The sequence below is a fragment of the Mycteria americana genome, chromosome 18 (genome assembly GCF_035582795.1).
Source record: "Mycteria americana isolate JAX WOST 10 ecotype Jacksonville Zoo and Gardens chromosome 18, USCA_MyAme_1.0, whole genome shotgun sequence".
In the NCBI taxonomy this organism is placed as follows: Eukaryota; Metazoa; Chordata; class Aves; order Ciconiiformes; family Ciconiidae; genus Mycteria; species Mycteria americana.
This window is the reverse complement of record NC_134382.1, coordinates 2,701,891-2,721,851: the sequence shown is the minus strand read 5'-3', so window position 1 is coordinate 2,721,851 and position 19,961 is coordinate 2,701,891. Positions and strand designations below refer to the sequence as shown.

The 19,961-nt window shown below is 45.3% G+C and overlaps 1 protein-coding gene across 9 annotated transcripts in view; it reads left to right on the top strand.

The window, feature by feature from the left end:
- CCDC30 (coiled-coil domain containing 30) overlaps positions 1 to 19,961 on the top strand; it is a 39,899-nt gene that overhangs the window by 5,350 nt on the left and 14,588 nt on the right. For 8 of the 9 annotated variants that reach the window (XM_075520568.1, XM_075520567.1, XM_075520565.1 and 5 more), the window contains 8 exons: positions 3,028 to 3,218; positions 7,335 to 7,424; positions 8,287 to 8,440; positions 10,169 to 10,240; positions 11,262 to 11,377; positions 14,034 to 14,141; positions 14,571 to 14,677; positions 15,527 to 15,719. In XM_075520568.1, coding sequence (XP_075376683.1) covers positions 3,028 to 3,218; positions 7,335 to 7,424; positions 8,287 to 8,440; positions 10,169 to 10,240; positions 11,262 to 11,377; positions 14,034 to 14,141; positions 14,571 to 14,677; positions 15,527 to 15,719 — 1,031 coding nt within the window. Of the gene's footprint in view, positions 1 to 2,182; positions 2,345 to 3,027; positions 3,219 to 7,334; positions 7,425 to 8,286; positions 8,441 to 10,168; positions 10,241 to 11,261; positions 11,378 to 14,033; positions 14,142 to 14,570; positions 14,678 to 15,526; positions 15,720 to 19,961 lie in introns of those variants that run through there. The other variant, XM_075520569.1, reaches the window with a different exon arrangement.

Here is a 19,961-nt window from a genome sequence, read left to right as displayed (position 1 = left end):
GAGTCCCAGCTTTGGGGAGCTGAGAGATCGGGAAGGGAAGAGGCAAAGACTCGGGTAAATGCAGGAGATCACGTGGATGGGCTCTTGGGACTGAGCACACTCCCTCTTCCAAAAGCAGCCAAACAGATCAGAAGCTCTGCTTGGTCCGAGGATCACTGGGAGCAATTAGATTTGCTAAAAGCTGTTTCTAATAATAAAAAGTAAGTTTCTGCTTACACATTTACTTCTTGCCTGGAACAGGCTTGAAGGGTTACTGCAGAGAACAGCCACTGCCGGTTTTATGTTGGGCTATTGATCTGAGCTTTACCTCATTTGGTACCTCTGCCCAGAGTGAAATTTTTCCTTTCCTCGAGGCAGTTCATAATTCGTTTCTGATGGTTCTTGTCAAATATGCCTCGGTGTTCTTGGAGGGCAGATCGATAACTCATGCGCTGCATTACCAGAAGTCTTTCTGAAAAACAAATGTGATGGCAGTAAAACGCAATGCTGTTGGGGGCTTGCCTTGATTTGTTTAAAAAGTGAAACAAAAAGAATAAATAGTTGTGGCCTGAGCTTGTTTATTGTAACAGCTGTACTGCTTAAACGTACCCAACGTGGACGAGAGGATGCAACGTCTGTCGTGGGTGTGAGGATACCGGTGAACTGCTTATTTCTGAGAAACTTCCTGCGGTAAGACACCTTTGCAAATATAAAACTGGCTTCCAAAGAAGCGAGTGCAGAGGTGGTGCAGGAGATACGTGCTGGTGGGAACATGTCAGTGCAGCGGTATAACATTGCTTGTACGAGGTGTTTGCTCTTCTCAAATAGGACACGTTGGATGTGGTAGGGAAGGTGTTTGAGATACTCGTAAGAAGTTAGTGGGCTTTCACAAGCACGTGATCTGTGCTGTGTACACCAGACTCCCCTCATCCTCCCAAATCGTTTTCCTCTTCAGCCTGTGGAGAATTTCTAGGCCTTGTTACCCCAAACCATACTGCTTAGGTGTAGGGGAAGTACTTGCAAGTAAAACTGTCAGTGTAGGAGCCACTGTATGAGTTCAGATCGTTGGTCCTAAAGGGAGACGGCTGTCCTGTTTTTGACCATAAAGCAGAGCAGCTTTCAGCTTATTTTAGATGGGATTTGGCAAAACTGGAAGGAAACTGCAAAGCAAGTTGAAGGCAAGGGGGATTTTTCCGTTGAGTATGAGCTGTGGGCTCTTCATAATGCATATGGAGCAAGCAGCCAGCTATTTTTAAATTGCAAAACACAATATTTTGCTCTGCTTCACAGAGGAAAGCTGCAAGTCAGCCATGTTTGACCTCTTCATTGAACAAGCTGTAATTTGTAACCACAGGGGAAGGCAAACGGGAAACCGCAGGGTGTTTTCCATTCATAGGGCTGGACAGAGCTGGCTTCAAAATGCAGAGTGGAAACATGCAATTGATTTGAGCCTTAGGATGCGATTGCACTGGGTCCTCTGTTAAATCCATTGTATGGAAGCGAGGAACAGATTTGTCCAGAGCTGTGTATGTGTCCTGTGTAACAGTATGAGGATTATTTGCTCTGCTTAACTTCAGATGTCTAACTCTAGCTCCCTAAGCAGTGAAAGAGTGTGAATATCCCTCCTTCCTCCATAAAAAACCCACAACTCCCCCCAGTTCCCATCCTACAGCACTTGGAAACCTTCATAATCTGGTTTGGGCTAGAAATTGGGAGCAGGGTTTGTTGGTTTTCTTTTTAATAAGAATTAAATAGGGAGGTTTTGAAAAATGCTTCCTTAGCTTGACAAGCTATTGGATCCAGTGCAGGCATTGCTGCTCTGACCATGCAGGAGACCAGAGGTTCCTCATATTCTCCTGGCAGATAAATTTCCAACCATGCACATGAGGGGCTCTTTTTAACAACTGTTTGTTGCACAAATACAACAGTGCCTAGCCATGAACCAACTTCTCTTGCAAATGTTGTTGCCATCTATTTGCCTTGGAGACCATTGAATCTTGAAGTTTTTCCCAGTACAGAGTCTTCCTAGCTATAATTTTGGGATAAATGGTGAAGAATTGACAGGTTAATTCTAAAAGGATTTTTTGCTCCTTTAATCCTACAGGAGACCTTCAAACAACAGGTCTGTGTTACCAGAAGCAGTCCTTAGCCTGGGTTTATAGCTGGTTTTGGAGGAATGGGTCAGGAACGCTGTTCAGGGAGTGATTTCTAAAGTCATGTCTTAAGAAGTACTCCGAGTCCCTTTGTGCCCACGGGGTGCTCTTTCTCTGACTCCGCTTCAGGCCCTCGTTGGTTCCTCACCACTCTCTCCTACTGTATCCCAGGGGATCCAGCACCCTGATCCCCACTGTGCATAATGCACCAGGTGAGGCTGCGCATAGTGCACCAGGTGCTGCTGTGCATCACTGCTGTGCGTGGGGAAAAATAAGATCATAGAATAGTTTGGGTTGGAAGGGACCTTTAAAGGTCATTGAGTCCAACTCCTGATATTCAGATCCACCTCCCTACCAGAGAGTCCTTAGGAAAATAGTGATGTTCTCTTATATGACTGATACGGTATTTTGTGTCTCTTCTGCCAAAGAAAATGTTTATGTGATTGTCTGTCCATCTGGTTTCTCTCAATGCCTTTTTAATCTGTTGTTTAATTTCCACCAAACTGTATTAAGGGGTAAAAGGGTTGGGGATAACCAGGTTGGTGAAACTTAGCCGTTGGGTAGAGGAAAATGGTCGGAATAACTCTCCCACTTAAAACAAGGCAGAAGAACTCAGTCTAGGTGTAGCAGGTCCTATCACTTGCTTGGCAGGCAGGGTAGTGGTTGTGAGCAGAGACGCTGGGACAGAGCAGAGACAGAGGGACAGAGGGAACAGGGCAGGGGATAGGAGGCAGAGTGGGAGGTGAGAAGCAGGAGAAGAGACTAAATGTTTTATGAGCTGTTGGTGAGCTCCAGGGCTGTGGTGGTGGGGAGTGTTTAGAGGAGCTAGCACACAGATCTGGAAGGAATCGGGCTTTATTTTTTTCCTCTGCTCACAGAAAGCCTTGTCTTGCAGAAGCCCAGCTGAAGGAGGTCGAGGAGATGCTGGAACAGGAAGGCTTGTCCGAAATAGCTCACAGTAATGCCAGCGAACAGATTGCTTACTTACTGGTAGAAAGAATGACGCTGCTGGAGAAACTGGAGATCGCAGATCAGAAGTTGAATTCACACAGCTACGTAGACAGGCTGTGTGCGGCACAGCTTCAGGTACCTCCTGCTTTAGCTGCTCAAGCTGACTGAAAGCACGCTGGGGAAAAGGTTGTCTTTGAGATATTTTTTTAAGAAAAAATATTTCTCCTATCTGTGAGGACACTGTGGATTCTTAATGCTGAAGTTGATTTCTTTATTAGTTTTCACACTTGTGTATTTACACTTGATTTGCTCCCACATCCTGCATAGGGATAGTGAATAGGATTAATTTTAACAGGGCGAATGTTGATGAGTTTGTGATATAGTTGGTCTGAGGATCTTCACTGGGTAATAATGACTTTCTACTAATCTCGATTTCCTGATGATCCAGTATTTAATTTCAGGTGACTGAGTTCCCCTGAAAATCATTAATGTAAGAAAAAAATCTTTCCTATACTTAAGGTAAGGTTAAAACTCTTCCCTTGTCTTCTAGCTGCTGAGCTACAGGATGGAAGTTAAGGAAACCTCTGCTTACAAACTGAGTTCAGTAAATACATTTCACAGCATAACTTGATGATTGGCAGGTTAGAGAGGACCATCCATGTCTTGATTTTTTGCTTTCTGAGGTCGAGATGAAGAACGCTGACAAATGGTGGAGGATCAGCAGCTACTGCGTGTTGGAGAGACAGTTTGTGACTGGTAATCTTAGTTAGGGAGACCTCCCTCCCACCAACGGCCACCTACTCCTCAATATGGCCATTTCACAGAACTGGAGCCCAGGAGCTGCTGGCTCTTGTAGCTGTTCCTCCCGCATTGCTGTGCTTGCTGGCCTCATCCATAACTTAGTTCTGACAGCAGTGGCTGTCGGATGTACAGGAACATAAAAATTGCTGCACTGGGCCAGGTCTAGAGTCTGTTTAGCCCTGTGGTATTTGTGATACAGAGCATTAAGTGGTTCTTCTTTTTCCCAATCTCCTTCTGCCACTTCAGAAGTGGCCAGGCCAGGTTGCCCCTCTGGAGGGAGAGGGGTTGCTCCTACCTGGGGACCCAGTGGGTGAGCTCAGGGGAGAAGGCTCCAGGCTGCAAGGGGGACATGAGAGGGCCAGGAGCTGCAGCCCCTGCAAAGAATCACAGAATCACAGAATCATATAGGTTGGAAAAGACCTTTAAGATCATCGAGTCCAACCATAAACCTAACACTGCCAAAAACCACCACTACACCATGTCTCTAAGTACCTCATCCAAACGTCCTTTAAATACCTCCAGGGATGGCGACTCAACCACTTCCCTGGGCAGCCTGTTCCAATGCTTGATAACCCTCTCGGTGAAGAAAAATTTCCTAATATCCAGTCTAAACCTCCCCTGGCGCAACTTGAGGCCATTTCCTCTTGTCCTATCACTTGTTACCTGGGAGAAGAGACCGACCCCCACCTCTCTACAACCTCCTTTCAGGTAGTTGTAGAGAGCGATGAGGTCTCCCCTCAGCCTCCTTTTCTCCAGGCTAAACAGTCCCAGCTCCCTCAGCCGCTCCTCATCAGACTTCTTATGAGCAGCCAGGATTCACAGGAAAGCCCTCCTGGGGACAGAGGGGACCGGCAGGGTTTGGTGACCTCCAAAGTTGGACTTGGCTGGAAGCAAGGGCTGCCTGCTGGAGCACAAGTAGGTGGAAAACTTGTGGACAGACCGTTTCACTTCTGTCTCATCTTCTGTCACTACCTTGAACTTTCCACAGTTTTAAGTTTCTAGTTTTTCATTCTGATAAAACTGGTTTGGAGTTGAAAAGCTTCTTGGCCTTTTTTGGGCGAGCTCGCTGGAGGAGGGAGGCTTGGCACACCCGCTGCACAGCTCAGCTTGGTTTGAGCTGTGTTGTGCCATCTGACCAGAAGCCAAATGCAAAACCTCAGAAGACAGTGTCATAGGAGGGCAGATATGTTGTGACAGTTCATCAGAAATGCTCCCCTTGCCTCCAGTGGCATGCAGTGTCTGAACCAGAGGTGCTATCATTGTGTCTAATAGTCCTTGATTAATTTTTCTCTTCCATGAACGTGGTTGCTTGTTAAACCCATGCAGCTTTCTTACATGCTCAACATCTTGTAGCAAGGACTTTCACAGTTCAGTTACTGTCACATGAAGTTCCTTTGATTCAACCTAACATCTCCTGGCTTCATTTGATGCTCTCCAGCTCTTGTATTAAGAGGCAGTGAACAATTGCCTTTTTATCTGCCTTTTCTGTGCCACTTGGTATTTTACCGACCTTAAGAGCATCCCTTTCTGGCTGGAGAGTCCTAGTCTGCCTAACTATTGTATGGTTGGATGTCATTCGGGATTCATCCATGGCACAATAACACCTTCAGATATAAATATCCACCTTGGAATCAAAGAATCTGTTTGCAGTGAGGCAGAGGATCTTCTCTGATGTGCTGTCTCCCACTCTTGGATAGAAAATGCCTCTCTGCAAATCCTGAATAATCTACCCGTGAATGTCTGTCGCTTGATACGAATGTTTGTTGCATTTTTTCCTGCGAAGCAGCGTAATAGAAACCCCACTGCAGTTAAAAAGGGGAAGCAGAGCTGTAACCTTCCAATGAAATGCCAGTTAATCACATCTGCTACCGAGCATTTATCAGGTGTGATTGGATTTGCTCTTCCTTCAGTGCCACGGCTGAGTAAGGGAAGTAGGGCCAGGGCAAATGAAGGATGCAGATGCCTGCAAGTCTGGTGTTGAATCAAAACCCTCTTGCACAGAGCTTGTCCTTCTGAGGATGCATCTGACTTCTCCTAGCAGTCCCCTCTCAGGATCGTTCTTTCTACTGATCCGGTAATGAACATGTGTCTGTAACAAGACTGGTCTTGAATGCTGGATAAACATGGAGAGATTGTTGTTGCAGCTGGGCTGGGTGAAAGAGAGCTAAGGCAAAGTCTTGTACGTGGAGATAATTTAGGCTGTCTGTGCATGAAGAACAATGCGGAGTTTACTTGAATTCCTCCTGGTACGTGGTGCCAGAGTCCCCTAGTAGGTAGACAGGCCTGTAACTACCTGACTGACTTTTACCCGCTTTTCATGCAGCTGTTTAGAGGAGTGAGACTTATTAAAGGAAAATGTATTCTTGCATGATCAAAAGACATTATAAGCTTAATGCTCCTCATTGCTAATCAAACACAACTTCTCTGCAGTTCTTGTACTGGGCACCTTTCTGTGTTTTTAAAACCAGGTGAAAGACATATTTTTCCAGGAAAACAGTTTCTCTAAAGTGGACTGGTTTTTCTCCCCAGATGATGTCATTGCTTTCCATGCTTGTGAACGAGAAACTGTTGATTAAGCACTGCATTGTTTGGGGTAGCATCACACTTGTTTTACAGAATCATTAGAGTCACAGCAGTGTTACAGGTTAATAGGTTAATTGCTCTTGTTACTCTGTTTACTGGAACGTGTAGCCTTTCTTATTCTCAAATGACCTGTTACGTACTTGTTTCACTCTTAGACTGGAGGTCCAGATACGTTCCTGTCTGTTACAGAAATGAATGCAGCTTTTAGCTAGACTGCTCAAGCATAATTGATTTTTTTTTTATGTATCCTTGCTAATGCAAAAAGCCAGGGTACAAACGTGGGTCTTTGTGTCATCATCTCTAATATATACGTGGGGAAATGCTTTCTGAGCTCTGGTAGAAGGCATGGCACGTACAAGCATGCTCACCTCTCTAGAGCCAAGGTGCAAAATATTAATGACAACCAACCTCCTGAGCATTAGTAAATCCTTGATGCTGGTTCATGTGTGCAGGCTGCAGGGGAGCAGGAATCTGTTAACTCAATAAGTGGTTCAAAAGAGAGGGACATGGGGAAGTAACCCAGTGTTACTCTGATAAAGTGAGTCAAGCATACTCGGCACCAATATATTTGTTTGGGCAAAGCTGAGCCCACAGGCTCTAAAAGGAAGATGCCAACAAGATCACAGGTTTTAAAAAAAGTAGTAAACCCACAGAGTTCCCAGTACTAGCTGAGACAGCTGAGGGATTTTCACAAGGTTTTGGGGTGGTAACTCTGGTTGAAATGTTCTCTTCAAACATAGGGTATGATTACAAAACCCCTTCTAATCAAGATATGTTGAAACTGAAAATCCTACACACTGGTGTCGAGGGATACATGGCAGCATGCCTTCTGGTGGTGTTGATTTATTAAATCTCTTTCTCTGCAAGGATGAGTTTGATCACGTTCATCAGACATTAGATGATGAACCCCAACAACAGCAAGAATCCACGCAGCTTACTGGAGAGACAATGAATAAGGTAATACACTTGCACATTTTCTTGCTGATGACATGGCACATAGTTGAGATTTCAAGCAGCGGGTCTGTTCTGAAGCACGCCGTGAGGTTTTTTTTATTGTTTTTAGCTGATGGGATGTGAGTGAGCTCTGAACTTCAGGCTGTGCCACCACATCAGCCTGGTGCTACACGAGGTAATTGCTTCTGCTGAGAGCCAGGGTTAACATCTCACCAGCTTTGGGTCAGGGCTGGCTTGTAAGCGCTTATGTGCCTTTAATGGTAGCCACAGAGAAATGTCATTGGAGATGAGCGGACCAAAGTTGATGGGGTGAGAAATAGCTCCTTTTATATCAGCAGAAATGACTTTTCTGCAGAATCGCAGGTCAGTGGGAGCAGTCTGGCTCCTGTGCTCTAGGCGCAAGTGCAGACTGGAAGAGGAGCTTAGCAGTGCCAGGCTGGCTTGGGGCTAGCTCTCACAACGGCCATGGGACCACAAACCTGCAGAATTGACTTGTCCTTGGAGCAAACTCTCACGGGGTGTGGTGGAGCCCTCTGCTTGGAAAACCTCATCTATTATGTGTTTGAAAATGCATTGTAATTAATGGCATTGTCTCAGGAAGGGAAAAATAGACCCTTGTGTAGGGAAGCAGCTGCACCACGCTGTTCAACACTTCTGTTTTTGCATGTGTCCATGGTGAAGAGGGTTATCCACTGCACGTCTGTCTCCTGCCTCTGCAGTGGCTTCCCCGAGCTCACCTGCTTTCTGTTTGTGTTGCCACCCTTGTTCTGGCAGGTCAGGAGTAGTGTGGAGGGGAGATGTGCCTTGGGCACATCACTGGGAGGGTTATCTTGTTTGCGCTGGAGCATTAGCCCTTGTGTTTCAGTCCTACAGAGAAGAGCTGGAGAGGGAACAAGCATCACGTGCAAGAGTTGAACAAGATCTGGATGAGGCCACACAGAGGCTGATAACGGCCCAGGAGGAGATCCGGAGGTTGACAGATGAGCTGGATGCACAAAGAAAGGAGCAGAGCAAAATAGGTAAGCACTTCTCCTGTGGCCACTCCTAATTACTGGCCTGCACTTAGTCCACCCCTGGTTAGTGTAAGCCTTGGACTTCTCACCTGGGGGAGTTGGAGGCAGGCTGTCCTGTGTCCTGTCTGCTTGTAATGTGGAAAAATCAGTGTCAGATGTTAGCCTGGTACCTAGGAGATCTGAATACAGTCGTTAACAGTCACAAATCAATTAATTCTGAGTGGGGAAAGCTGAGACATGGGGTTTTCTGATCCGTGATTACAGCAGCAGGGTCTTGACTGACTTCGTTTCCCTGGCTCATATACAGGGAGAAATTCATGCCCTAGGAGGGGATGGAGAGGAAATGACGACTTGGTCCAGAAACAGAGTAGCTAAAATACCAAGTACACAGTGTTAGCACAGCTGGACCACTCATCTCTAGGTTCTTCAGATGCTATGTTTGCGATGCTGCCTCGTTAGGAGCCGTTAGCAAGCGCTCATAACCGGAGCTTACCAACAGTCTTGATGTGACTGGTTAGATTCTTATCACTGCTAATATTTGCTTAACCTCCTTATTGAAATAACTGTTGTTGACTAGCCCGTAAGTATTACATTTTTTAAAAAATACTGACTGTAAAAATAAACAGTTTTCTGGAGGGAAATCAAACTACTTGATAAAAGCTCCTATTGGAGTGGTCCCTAAAGCCAGGCGCTTCACTGCTACTTCCTACAGGAGATTTCCCAAGCAAAACACTGGTTTCTGGATGCTTTTTCTCTGCGTTACTTACGTTGTCCCAAAGTCTCTGATGCACAGTTTCAGTGAAGAACAGCAAAATGTGATGAGATAACACGTTCCTGCCCCATGTGCCTTTGCAGAGACTGATTCACTTCAGGAGACTGGTACTACCTGGGCAGGGTTTATGTGTGAATCAAAGGTCCTGATGCTGACCTCGCAGCTCACACACAACACTCAGACCTAGCTAAACCTGCTAGCCAGCCTCCAAACCCATCATTTACAGCCTTTTAATCGAAGGCAGGGAAATGAGCACTCTGCGGGCATCTGCTTTGTGTGTCGATTGATACACGTGTCCCTGGGGATGGAGCGAGGGTGGTGTTGCAGCCTCCATACAGTACTGCTTCTCCAGATCACGGATGGGCTGCAGCGTGCGACTCCTCTCAGTGGATCGTAGCCTGCGTGGGGAAATCTGTGTTTTATAATCTTCTTAAGTATCAAATGAATATAAGGCTTTCCAAACTGTGAGTAAGGGTTTAATGCTTGTTATGTCTGTGTGGTTTATTATGCTGCGAGTATTAGTGTGCAAAATTGTTATAACATCTTAGTGGCTTCCCTGATGATGTATATCTGCATGCCTTCTGCTCCTGACGAGCGTCAGAGCCAACTGTTCTATAAATAAATTGATTTTCTAATAAAAACCTAAAATGAAATCTCTTTTTACTAAAGTAAAACTCCACTTAAACAGTGCATTTTGGTTCAGTGATAACTTGCAGCTGCTTGCTTGCATTGAAGAGAAAATACAAGATTGCTCCTGGCCAGTTTGTAGCCCAGTTGGGCGTCTTTGGTGATGGTGATTAGAGATTTTAAATTGTGTGCCTAGCTGTCTGCTGCTTTAATTTTTTTCTTTAGTTTTCCTTCAACTCTGTACTTAATGAAGTGCATTAATAATGTTGAGTTTTGTGTTCAGAAGCATACAAATGGACTGCCACAGCAAACCTGTCTCTTTATTATCCTTGTAGAATCAGCCTCGTGGTCAGCCCTGCAAGCACCTGAGAGCCGGGAGGAAGGGGTGAACGAATGGAGAGAGGGTGGTAAGTTGTTATTTACAAGCAGAGAAGATCCAGAATTTTATCAAGGCTTTCTGTGGTGGTAAACAGGCTTTTCAGCAAAATGAACACTTTGGTAGAAGGTCTTTCTTGCCTTTTATCTTAAATTACAAAACTGAAAATCCAACATCAGAATCCTTGTTTGAAACAGAGGTTTGGGGCTGTGGGTTGTTTTTTTTTTTGGTTTTGGTTTGGGGTTTTTTTTGCCAGATTGGGACCAAAAAAGAAGGTATGTTTTTATTTTTGCCCAAATAAAAGTCAAATTGAAGCTGAAATTTCCTGTGCCCAGTGTTAAGCTGAAAAGGGAAAAATCTTTGTTCACCTTTTCTGTAAGAAAAACTTGTCTTCTCACTAGTTTTACTTAGGATTAGGATACCAGTGTATACATGGATGCGTTTCTGTCAGTGTGCTCCTAATACAAACATCTTTTCCTATTTCTTGCACTTGAAATACTAGATAGTCTGCATTAATTGGTGTGATGATTGCATATATTTATTAATTCAGGCTTGAAGGGTTGGTATACAACCATAATTTTTATTGTACTGGCCATTTCATAAATATTAATGCTAGCACAACACTGTGATTGGGTTTCTCCTTGCAGCAAATTATGAATTTGATGATGAAAATAAGAAATAATGGCTGTTTGGGTTTTTCAAAGCTTACCCTAGTTGTTTGTGAAACCCATACCTAAATATCTGAGGTGAGGCAGTTTCCATGATCTAGAGGTAAACTGAATCCCTGGAATAACTGTGGAGAGACTGCTGTGCTCCTGTAATAAACATAGCACTGCTGTTGAACCTGGATCTCCAGAAACATAAACCTCTACTATTTGAGTAAGTGAACGTGTTCCCATATGTATGGGGAACTCCCCTCTGTGCTGTCGCCCACATGCACCTGTGCATAAGGGTAATGCAATTTCAGAAACCTTATTCATGTGATAGCCCCCCTCTGAGCTTGGTCAAGGGCCAAACCGGTGTTGGTGACCAGATTTTTCTGTTCTGTACAGACAGGACTGAGCTACAGAAGGCCATGGAGCACAACAGCAGACTGGACAAGGAAATTCTGGCGCTGCGAGCACGGGTCCAAACGCTCGACTTGGAAAGAAAAGCGTTCCTCGATCTGGTGAGTACCCATCTCCTGCTGCTGGATCTCCTGGTCTACCGTGGCACCAACGAGCCTCTGCGTAGCCGACACTCCAGGGCTGGCTCCTGACATTCAGCCCTACTCCTTAACCTGCCCTGCCTCTCTGTTTCCCCTCTCTTTTCTATAGTGAGTCTTTCTAGAGCTGCGGTTCTGATGTTTCATGGCTCATGGAGTAATAAACTTTGGGAAACGGGCAGAATAAATAACACAAAGAGTGTTTTAAAGCAGCTGCTGTTACTGCAGACCTGAAAAAAAAGTTCAGCTCTCGTAGCATCCTTCAATGCAGGAGGAGTTCGATCCTTCACTGAACACAGAGGGGGCTGTGCACGCTTAGACTGAGTATGTGCTTTAGGGCTTGCAGCCTAGAGCCCTGAAATACGTGTTTTCCTGTGCCCAGTGTACAGGATCAGCTTGATGCCTTCTGTTACTAGTCAATGTTTGCACAAAATCAAGTGGGTCAATATAGTAAGAAACATTTCTACCTTTTCTTGGGGACTGTTATTAAAGACAGCGAATAAGCTTAGTGTAAAACCTCATACTAGCTATTTTTTAAACAATTTTAAATTTCTGCTTATGTTTTGATACCTCTCAGCCTCTTTGGCTTTTTAATGTGGCTACATTAATTTGCTCAGTAGAAGATAAACTTTTCATTTTGTGTGGGCTTTCTTAAGTGAATGCCATTACCATTAGTTTAATGTTTGATGTTATAAATTTCAGATTCTCTAAATGCAATAATCTTTATCAACAAGATAGTTCCTTGCTCAGACTACCAATAGTGAATTAATATAACAATCTGTTTCCCATTAAAATGTGTCATTTGGCACAAATTCCATTTCTGTTCTTAACTCTCAAACCCTTTATATCAGTCCTTCAGCAGCCTATAATTGGTTGTCAGCAGTCTATAATTACTTACGCCATCCCTGCACAGATAGCTCAGCAGCTGTCTTGTGCGTCTCTTGGATTAAAATGAGTATTTTTAAATTAATAGAAGTATCACTGAGAATACCATGCCCATCTCTTTACGATAATATTGAAGACGTACTTTCTTGAATATAATTTATTCACATTTGAAGATTTAAAAATTTTAGTATGTAGTTCTGTTCCTTGCATTTAAAAAAGTTGCTGGTTCTTCCCTGGCATAGTGTCTAAGCATATCTGTAATCTCAAACCTTGTATTTACAGGACAGTCTGTTTCTGGGTCTGCAAAAAACTATTATTTAGTTCCTATTCCTCAGTTTACATTTTTTTTATGCCAAATAACATCATGTTTGCTTTAGGACATTGCTTCTTTCAGTCACTATGTACACATACACACGTTTACATATATAAAAATATATATAAAAAAAGAAACATATACACAAAAATGTACAGATACATGTAAGGTATTGTTTTCTCTGTACAGAAAAAAACCGTAGCCAGACTGAGATCACTTCCAACCAACCACGTTGTTAAGCTAAAAGCAAATTACCTTTATTCCTTAGGAATGAAGTTTAACTGTTGGCATAGAAATTAGAAACCCACGATTTTTCATTTGCAGAAGCTGAAAGCGTACTTTATTACGAGCCACAGGAGTTCTGCATCCTGAAGTCTTTTTTTTTTTTTTTTTTTTTTTTTTCCCCTGCCTGTGAGTTACGGACAGCTGGGCGAGGAGCAGGCTGGGCAGTTGGCTCTAGTTTGGTGGTCTGTGGGACACTGACCTTGTCCCTGCCGTGTGCTCCACCAGTTGGAGTATTGAGCCTTAACCGTGCAGGATCCGGTGTCTGTGTGGCGTAAGTGAGTCCATGTGAGTGGGCTCTGCAGGTGCCTGTGGGTGTGGATGGAGGTATAGCACGAGGCTGAAGGAAGGAAAAATGCACACTGAGAAGGTGGTGTGTGAAAGCTTTGCAATGGCTGATAGCTCCAGGGACTAGCAGTGCTGTTAAATCTGCAAAAAATGATAAACCTGGGACACCAGCGGTCCGCTGAGCCTCTGCAAGGTCCCTGGCATCAACTGCATGAGGCTCAGATGGCATCCACGTGTGCTGCTGGGCACACTTGAAGAGTACAGGATTATATCCGCATCTGATGAAGGCGAGCACTGTCTGCAGGACTTCACGGACACCCATCCAGAAGCCACTGCGGTACGACCCTGCGCTTCTGAGTAAATGTCTGGGGTTGGCCTCCCAGCTATTGCTCCAACCAGTAGCCAAGAGTCAGTGTGCAAGTGAGTAAGTGACTGTGCGATGTGAACGGTTACCTGCTAATAATAGTATTATATTGATCCTATTGATAACAGCAAAGACTAAAAGATGTCCTCAGAAATAGTGGTTGTCATCTGTCTACTCCTCTGCACTCGATCCTGTTTGGTAAAAGCGAATGTACAACATGTGCATGATCAGTAATTGAAATAAATGAAGAAAAATCGTTACCCTTTAACGCAGCACAGCATTCCCCCCTTTACTGCACTTTACCTCTCTAAATAGTCTGAGGCCACCCAGCTGGAGCAGCCACATGATCTCAACCAATTCCTCAAACTGAGTAGTTAATATTAATAAATCTGCAGTTTATCTACAGCAAATTTGAGGGGACTCTTACTTCCCTAAGACAGCAAGATGAATGTTCACCAAAAATAAAAGCAAGTGTTTTCCTTTTGAAGGTTGAACAGCTCAAAGAGGAGATCTGCGAATATCAGAAGAGCGAGAAACAAGGACTTCCATTGCCTGCACCAACCGAGACTGAAGAAGTCGCAGTGTCCTCGCTGCAGGTATTTTCAAGGGCTTTTTGTTTGCTGTTCTAGAAAGCAAATTGAGCAAACAGGTCCCCCTCTGCATTTCAGCCCCATGCCATAAATGAAGACGCACGGCTTGTAGTGCAGAAACACTTGTGTTCTCCTTTCTACGTATGTGTGAGTGCATCCTGTGCAGGTGTGATGTAGGACTTATGCTGGGCATAACAAATACACTAATGTGTAGAGCATGTCTGTTGGCATAAGCTAATACCCACTAGTGCCTTTGTATTATTATGGGTCTTGGGGAGTTTTGCTCCTATGGCTGGTGGATTATTTAATGCAGATAGATGTAGCTCATGTTTTCTAGCTCTCCTATTCATTTATGAGAGACTCGGGTAGCTTTGGAATCATGCTGTGCTAAGATTTCTGTCTTAATTACGTGCTAACATTTAATTTTCTCTTCAGTCACAGGGCACAAAGGATGAAGGGGGGGTTGAAGGAGACCACGTTTCAGGCAAAGTTGGCTCAGATCAAGATGACAGATATCAGAGTAGTGAAACACTTCATAAAAGGTGAGCAATCTAGAAATCCTTCTTCACCTGTTGTATTTTCACAGTGGTTAGCTGGCGCTCTGGTTGCTGGTATTCTGTCTTGCAGAGTGCTTTTAAGTATTGGGTTCTTTGGAATACTCTTGGGTACCAGCTTTGTTCCTCTGCTCCCATATCAGAAAGTTTGGAGGTAATGCAGTCCTGAGTGGGTCTGTAGTCCTTGGTATCAAGAATGTGGGCTATTTTCTGGTACTTTCTCCACTTTGTTGCTTTCCTAAAAGAATAGCATTGGGCTTTTGTGGCTCTCTGCAAACAAAAGTGTTGTTTTCAAAATTGTTTTGTTGCTGGGAAGATTTCTCTGGATTTGGTTCCTGTCCAGGGGTGTACCAAGAAAACTTGGCTTTCAGACTTAAATATGTAAAGTGGGATTTTTAAGGGAAGTCAAAGCTTCATTTTCCTGTGGTTTGCTCAGGAAGCTGCTGCTGCTGCTGAACCTCTTTGGCAGATTCAGGGAGGAAAGGGGGTCTGATCCCATCCCTCTGTCTCCCCCCCCCTTTAACTGCCCAAGCCTGTTCCTCCACCTCAAGCAGTTGAATTTGCCATTGCCTCTCTGCTGTCAGCATCCTTGTGCCTGACCAGTTTTCTCCCTAGACCTTCATCATTACTTGTGTAGAGCCCATCACCAATAATTCCCATGCATCGCCACCTAAATAAGAGCAGGCACAGGTCCTGCTGGATGCAAGACTCGAAATCAGCAGGACGGAAGTATTGCATAGTGAAAAACACATTGGCCAGTGGTAAGCGGTTTGGATGTGTGTCAATGTGTTTACACAGCAGTTCTAGCCTTGGTGATATCTGTCTTTTGGTGTGTAGGTGCCGAGAGGTGATTGAAAACATTGAGGGCAGGAATTCACAGCTCCTTCACAAGCTGCAAAAACTGGAGCAGGAGCATGAGGATTTGGTTGAGCGCAATGAGGAGCTGGAATCAATTCTGGGAGAGACGCAGATCCAAACCAAGCAGGAGAAGGAACAGTTTGAGAGTGAGGTGGAGGGACTTCACCGGAAAGTAAGTAAGGAATGGAAGAAATATAGTTTGTTTAATTCTAGCTGCTTTTTCTCTGCATATTGATTAGTGAAATAAAAGTATGTTTGACTTAAACCTGCATGCTGCTTTGTTTAGTTTGACAAGAAATGCAACTAGCAAAATCTGCTGGTTTCAGAAAAGAGGGGAAAAGAAGGAAAAAAATTCCAGCAGTGAGTAAATGACGCTTGCTTGGAGGTGCATATTCCCCCAGTGTCACAGCAGCATTGTCTCTTCCAGCTCTTGTCCCCCCTCGGTGCTTGGGCAAGCAGAGCTAACTAGCTAACGTATCTCCTGCATCCATGAGATCAGGCAACGCTCCCTTCCCATACAGCCTTCTGTTCGTGTGGGCTGTGCACTCTTCAGTTTCTTGGCTGAGCTGAAGCAAAGCCTTTTTGTTTCAAGTTCAAGTTGCATCTTTGTTCTCTGGAGCTATTTCTTCTGAACCTCTCGTAGCTTAGAAGCTCTTCTTTCCCCTGAGAGGCTGTCCTAGATGGCATCAGTGCTCCTGACAGACTTCAGCATCTGTCTCCTGCAGGAACTGCTTTTCCACGTCGGACAGTTGTTTCTTCTGCCTGTGGTTCCTGGTGAAGAGCAAGTTCCAGGAAGCCCCAAGTCCTCTTGAGGCTCAGAAGAAAGGCAAGAGGTTTTCCTGAAGCCCATGAGTTGTCCCTTAACCTGGCACCCATGACAGAAGTCCAGGCTTTGACTTGAGTCACTAACCCCTCTCCAGACCAGTCCAACAGATGGAGATGGTCAGTGTGGGACACTGATGCTCCTTGATCCCAGGAAAGTTAAGCATGCTGATGACAAAAGATTGCACTTCTGGCTTTTCCCCAAGCACAGCATCTTGAAGACCTGTCAGCCCGTGCGGCAAACACCGAGGCACTTCTGGGTGTGGAGGGCCAGGATCTGCACTGCCTGGGGACATCCCTGCTGAAAATAACAAATGAGGGACAGTGAGTTTCTCTCATCACCTGTTATCTCTTGCTGCAGCAGCTGCTGCTGAATGGGGCAGGCATGGCTGGACACATCTTTTTGAAGAGCTGGTACATCTGGAAAAGCTCTGCTCAATCTTGACCGAGATGTGATCTCACCAGTCTCTCTCTCTCCTGTGTCCTACTTCATTTTGGGCACCCTCAACCCAGGGCATTCTGGATCTTTTCCTGTTAATAGGACAAGACCATTCAGATAATCCTTTGACTTTAGGAGGTTGATAGAAAATCTTTGTTATTTCCACTCATTGGCATGTGACAGGGAACCTCTGGGAAATTGCAGAGGTGAAGCACCATGTTGATTATCTGGTTTACCAGAACCACGGCAAGATTAGAGGTCTCCTTGCAACACCTGCAGAGCCATCTCCATCCACGTTTTGAGCAAGGATTAAGTTATTGCTGAAGCTTTTCAGCCTAATGCTGCCTTTGTCTTTAGCCTGGATTTACTGGATGGACTCTCCATCCCTCTGGAGGTAGCTCCATGAGGAGCACCTGCGCTTACTGACTGGTTTGTGACTGCTTGCCCCCAGGGAAAATACCGTTTGCAGCATTTGTGCAGCATTGCTACCAGGGTATGTGATCCCTTACAGACAGGGCAGCTGAAGAATTTATAGCCAGAGAGAACAGAGGAAGCCAGAAGCTGGTCTTGCTAGATGGGTAGGTGGGCTTTTCCCCTAAAAGGCTGGCTGAGGACATCTTTTCCTTTGGCTGAAGCCCTGCTGCCTGGCCAAAAGCTCTTCCTTCCTTGGGCTCAGTTGCCCTCTCCCCTCTGTCTGTGGATAAGAGATGCTCTCTGTAGTGATCATGGTCCTGGACTGCCAGGCAGAAGGACCAGTCTGTAGAGGATGTTGGATTTCTGAGGTGAGAAGGAAGGGCACACACAGGTTTTCAACCAGGAGTGAGTGGCGCTCGGACATGTCCATACTCTTGCTGTTGTTGTGTTAAAACATGACGTAGGAGATAGTACAAGTGTGAAGGCATATCTCCTGCGAATGCTGAAGCAGCCGTACATCTCCAACATGAATTGTTCAAAGGAAGAAAAGATGAATTACTTGTCAGTAGCCTCTGGCTGTGAGGGAAAAGTCTCTAAATACAGTGAAACAGACTGAAGGCATGTTCAAATACCTTAATGAAGGACGCCAGCAGACATCGTGTTTCGAAGTGTGTAGCTGGGGAGCCAAGGGCAGGCTTTCTGATGGGAATGGCAAAAGGTCTGTCCACCATGACTGTGCTTTTGTTTAAATTAGCGTTTGTTCAGCACACACTAAAATGTTTCCCACTTTCTCACTGAAGTAGAATAAACACAACCCTCCACAAATCAAACAAGATGCATTTTCAGTTTGGAGAAATCCCTTCTTCGCTCAGTGTGTTGTTAAACAGATTCGTGGGAACGCCGCTTTGGGGGACACAGGGTGAGCGCAGCGGGGAGCACCAAGTAGCCAAGGAGATGCAAGGCATTTTGGCTGGCATGAGCTTGGCAGCCGCTGTAGCTGAAAAAGAGACAGAAAAGAGGCACGCAGGGCAGCGGAGGAGAGAGAAGCAGATTGCGGGATGGAAGAGGAGGTGGGTTAAATCTCAGCTAAATCCAGCGTCTGCTCAGATGGAGGGCTGCAGAGCTGCACCCTTCATCTCCAAGGGGCTTTTGGGTGCCTTGGAGGTAATGAGGGAAGGACTGCACGAAGGCAGGTGCACTGGCGCCTGGAGAAAGGAGCGCTGCTGGGTGTTTGCCAGGCTGCCCCATGTGAGAAGGACTTGAAAGTCTTTTCTATTTTGGCACGCCTACAAAAATCTTGGCTGATTAGGCCACTGACTCAGAACGAGGGCACCAGGATACAATGTGAGTATTGTTCTGCTGTTGGCACGGGACCTACGTGCGCAACTTAAATGCTTAAAAGTTAGCAGCTTGGAGGAAAAATAAGCTAAATGATGGAAATGCATAGCTGGGTATCAACTTCATGACCAAAGGTTGGCTGGGGGGTGGGAAGAGGAGGTTTATTGTGCTTTTGAGATCCCTTCCACAGCTCTAATGTCCTGTTGAACCCCAAACTATCATCTAGTCATGCAAGAGGAGGGGGGCTTATTGCCCTCTAGCTCTTTTGTAAGAGGCCTGGGTATTTCACCCCACCAATTTCCTTTTAACACCTAGGTTGGGTAACATCATCTGTCTTAAAAAACAGTATCACAGCAGCTTTCCTCTGTTAGAGATCATTCCCTGCTGGGAGCTTCAAGAGAGCCATCTTGTGCCTGAAGCTGGTCAGTGAAAGCAAAGCTCCTGGGCTTTGACATGCTGCTTTGTAATCACTTTAAATGGACTGGGACTGGCAGAGACTTGGCACTGCTTCAGCTTTGGCTTCCCATTGGAAAGGAATGAAAAATGATCTCTGAATAAGTGCAAAGAAAGGAGTGTGAGAAAGGCATAAGGCATCTTACATGCTTCACCATACACTCATCTGTATGAGTGGGGTGCTGGATGTTGCTTGTATGGGTACGGGGTATGCTGTGTATAGATGAAGCTGGACTTCATCTCCTTCCAGTGTCCCCACTTGCTCTGCTGCCTTGTTCAGTGAAAGCCCAGCTTGGGTAGTGGGGAGGCCAGCTTGGTGGTTTAGAAATAAGAAAACCAGCACAAACTTTCTTCTGAGTGTAATGAGCTGAAAGGAAAGGCTGCTGAATGCTGTGCTGGCTGGCAGCGGAGCAGAGTGGCTGTGAGTGCCAAGACTCGGATTTTGCAAAAGGGTCTGCATGAACTGTAATTGGGAGGAGAAAGCGGACTGCTCCTAGCTCCTTTAAGCCCTTTAAAACTGCAGGACTAATAATCGTTCCCACGAGATCCCCCACAAGGGATGGTGCAAATGCAGAGTGAGCACTTGTCCAGACAAACTTTCTTCTGCCAGGAGAAGTACAGAAGTCAGCGCTTTGCTGGCTCAAGTCGAGAGTCCTCGGAGCCTTGCAGGAGGGAGTTACAACCTCCTTTGGGTGGCAGAGGGACCAGGACAAGTCCTGGTGGACTGGGTCCAACATCTGCTTGGATGACATCAGCTGCAGGAGAGTGAGTGCTGCAAAAGCATGGGAAAAGAGGATGGCCCATGATATAAGTCAGGATCTTGTGGGGTCCTCTGTGTTGGGAGAGCAGCATGTAGAAGGCCCACAAGCTGTGGAGGCCTTGAATTTTCACCATACGTCTGGGTCATTTCTCTCCTTTTGTAGAGCAGGGTTCTTTCATTTTCTGACT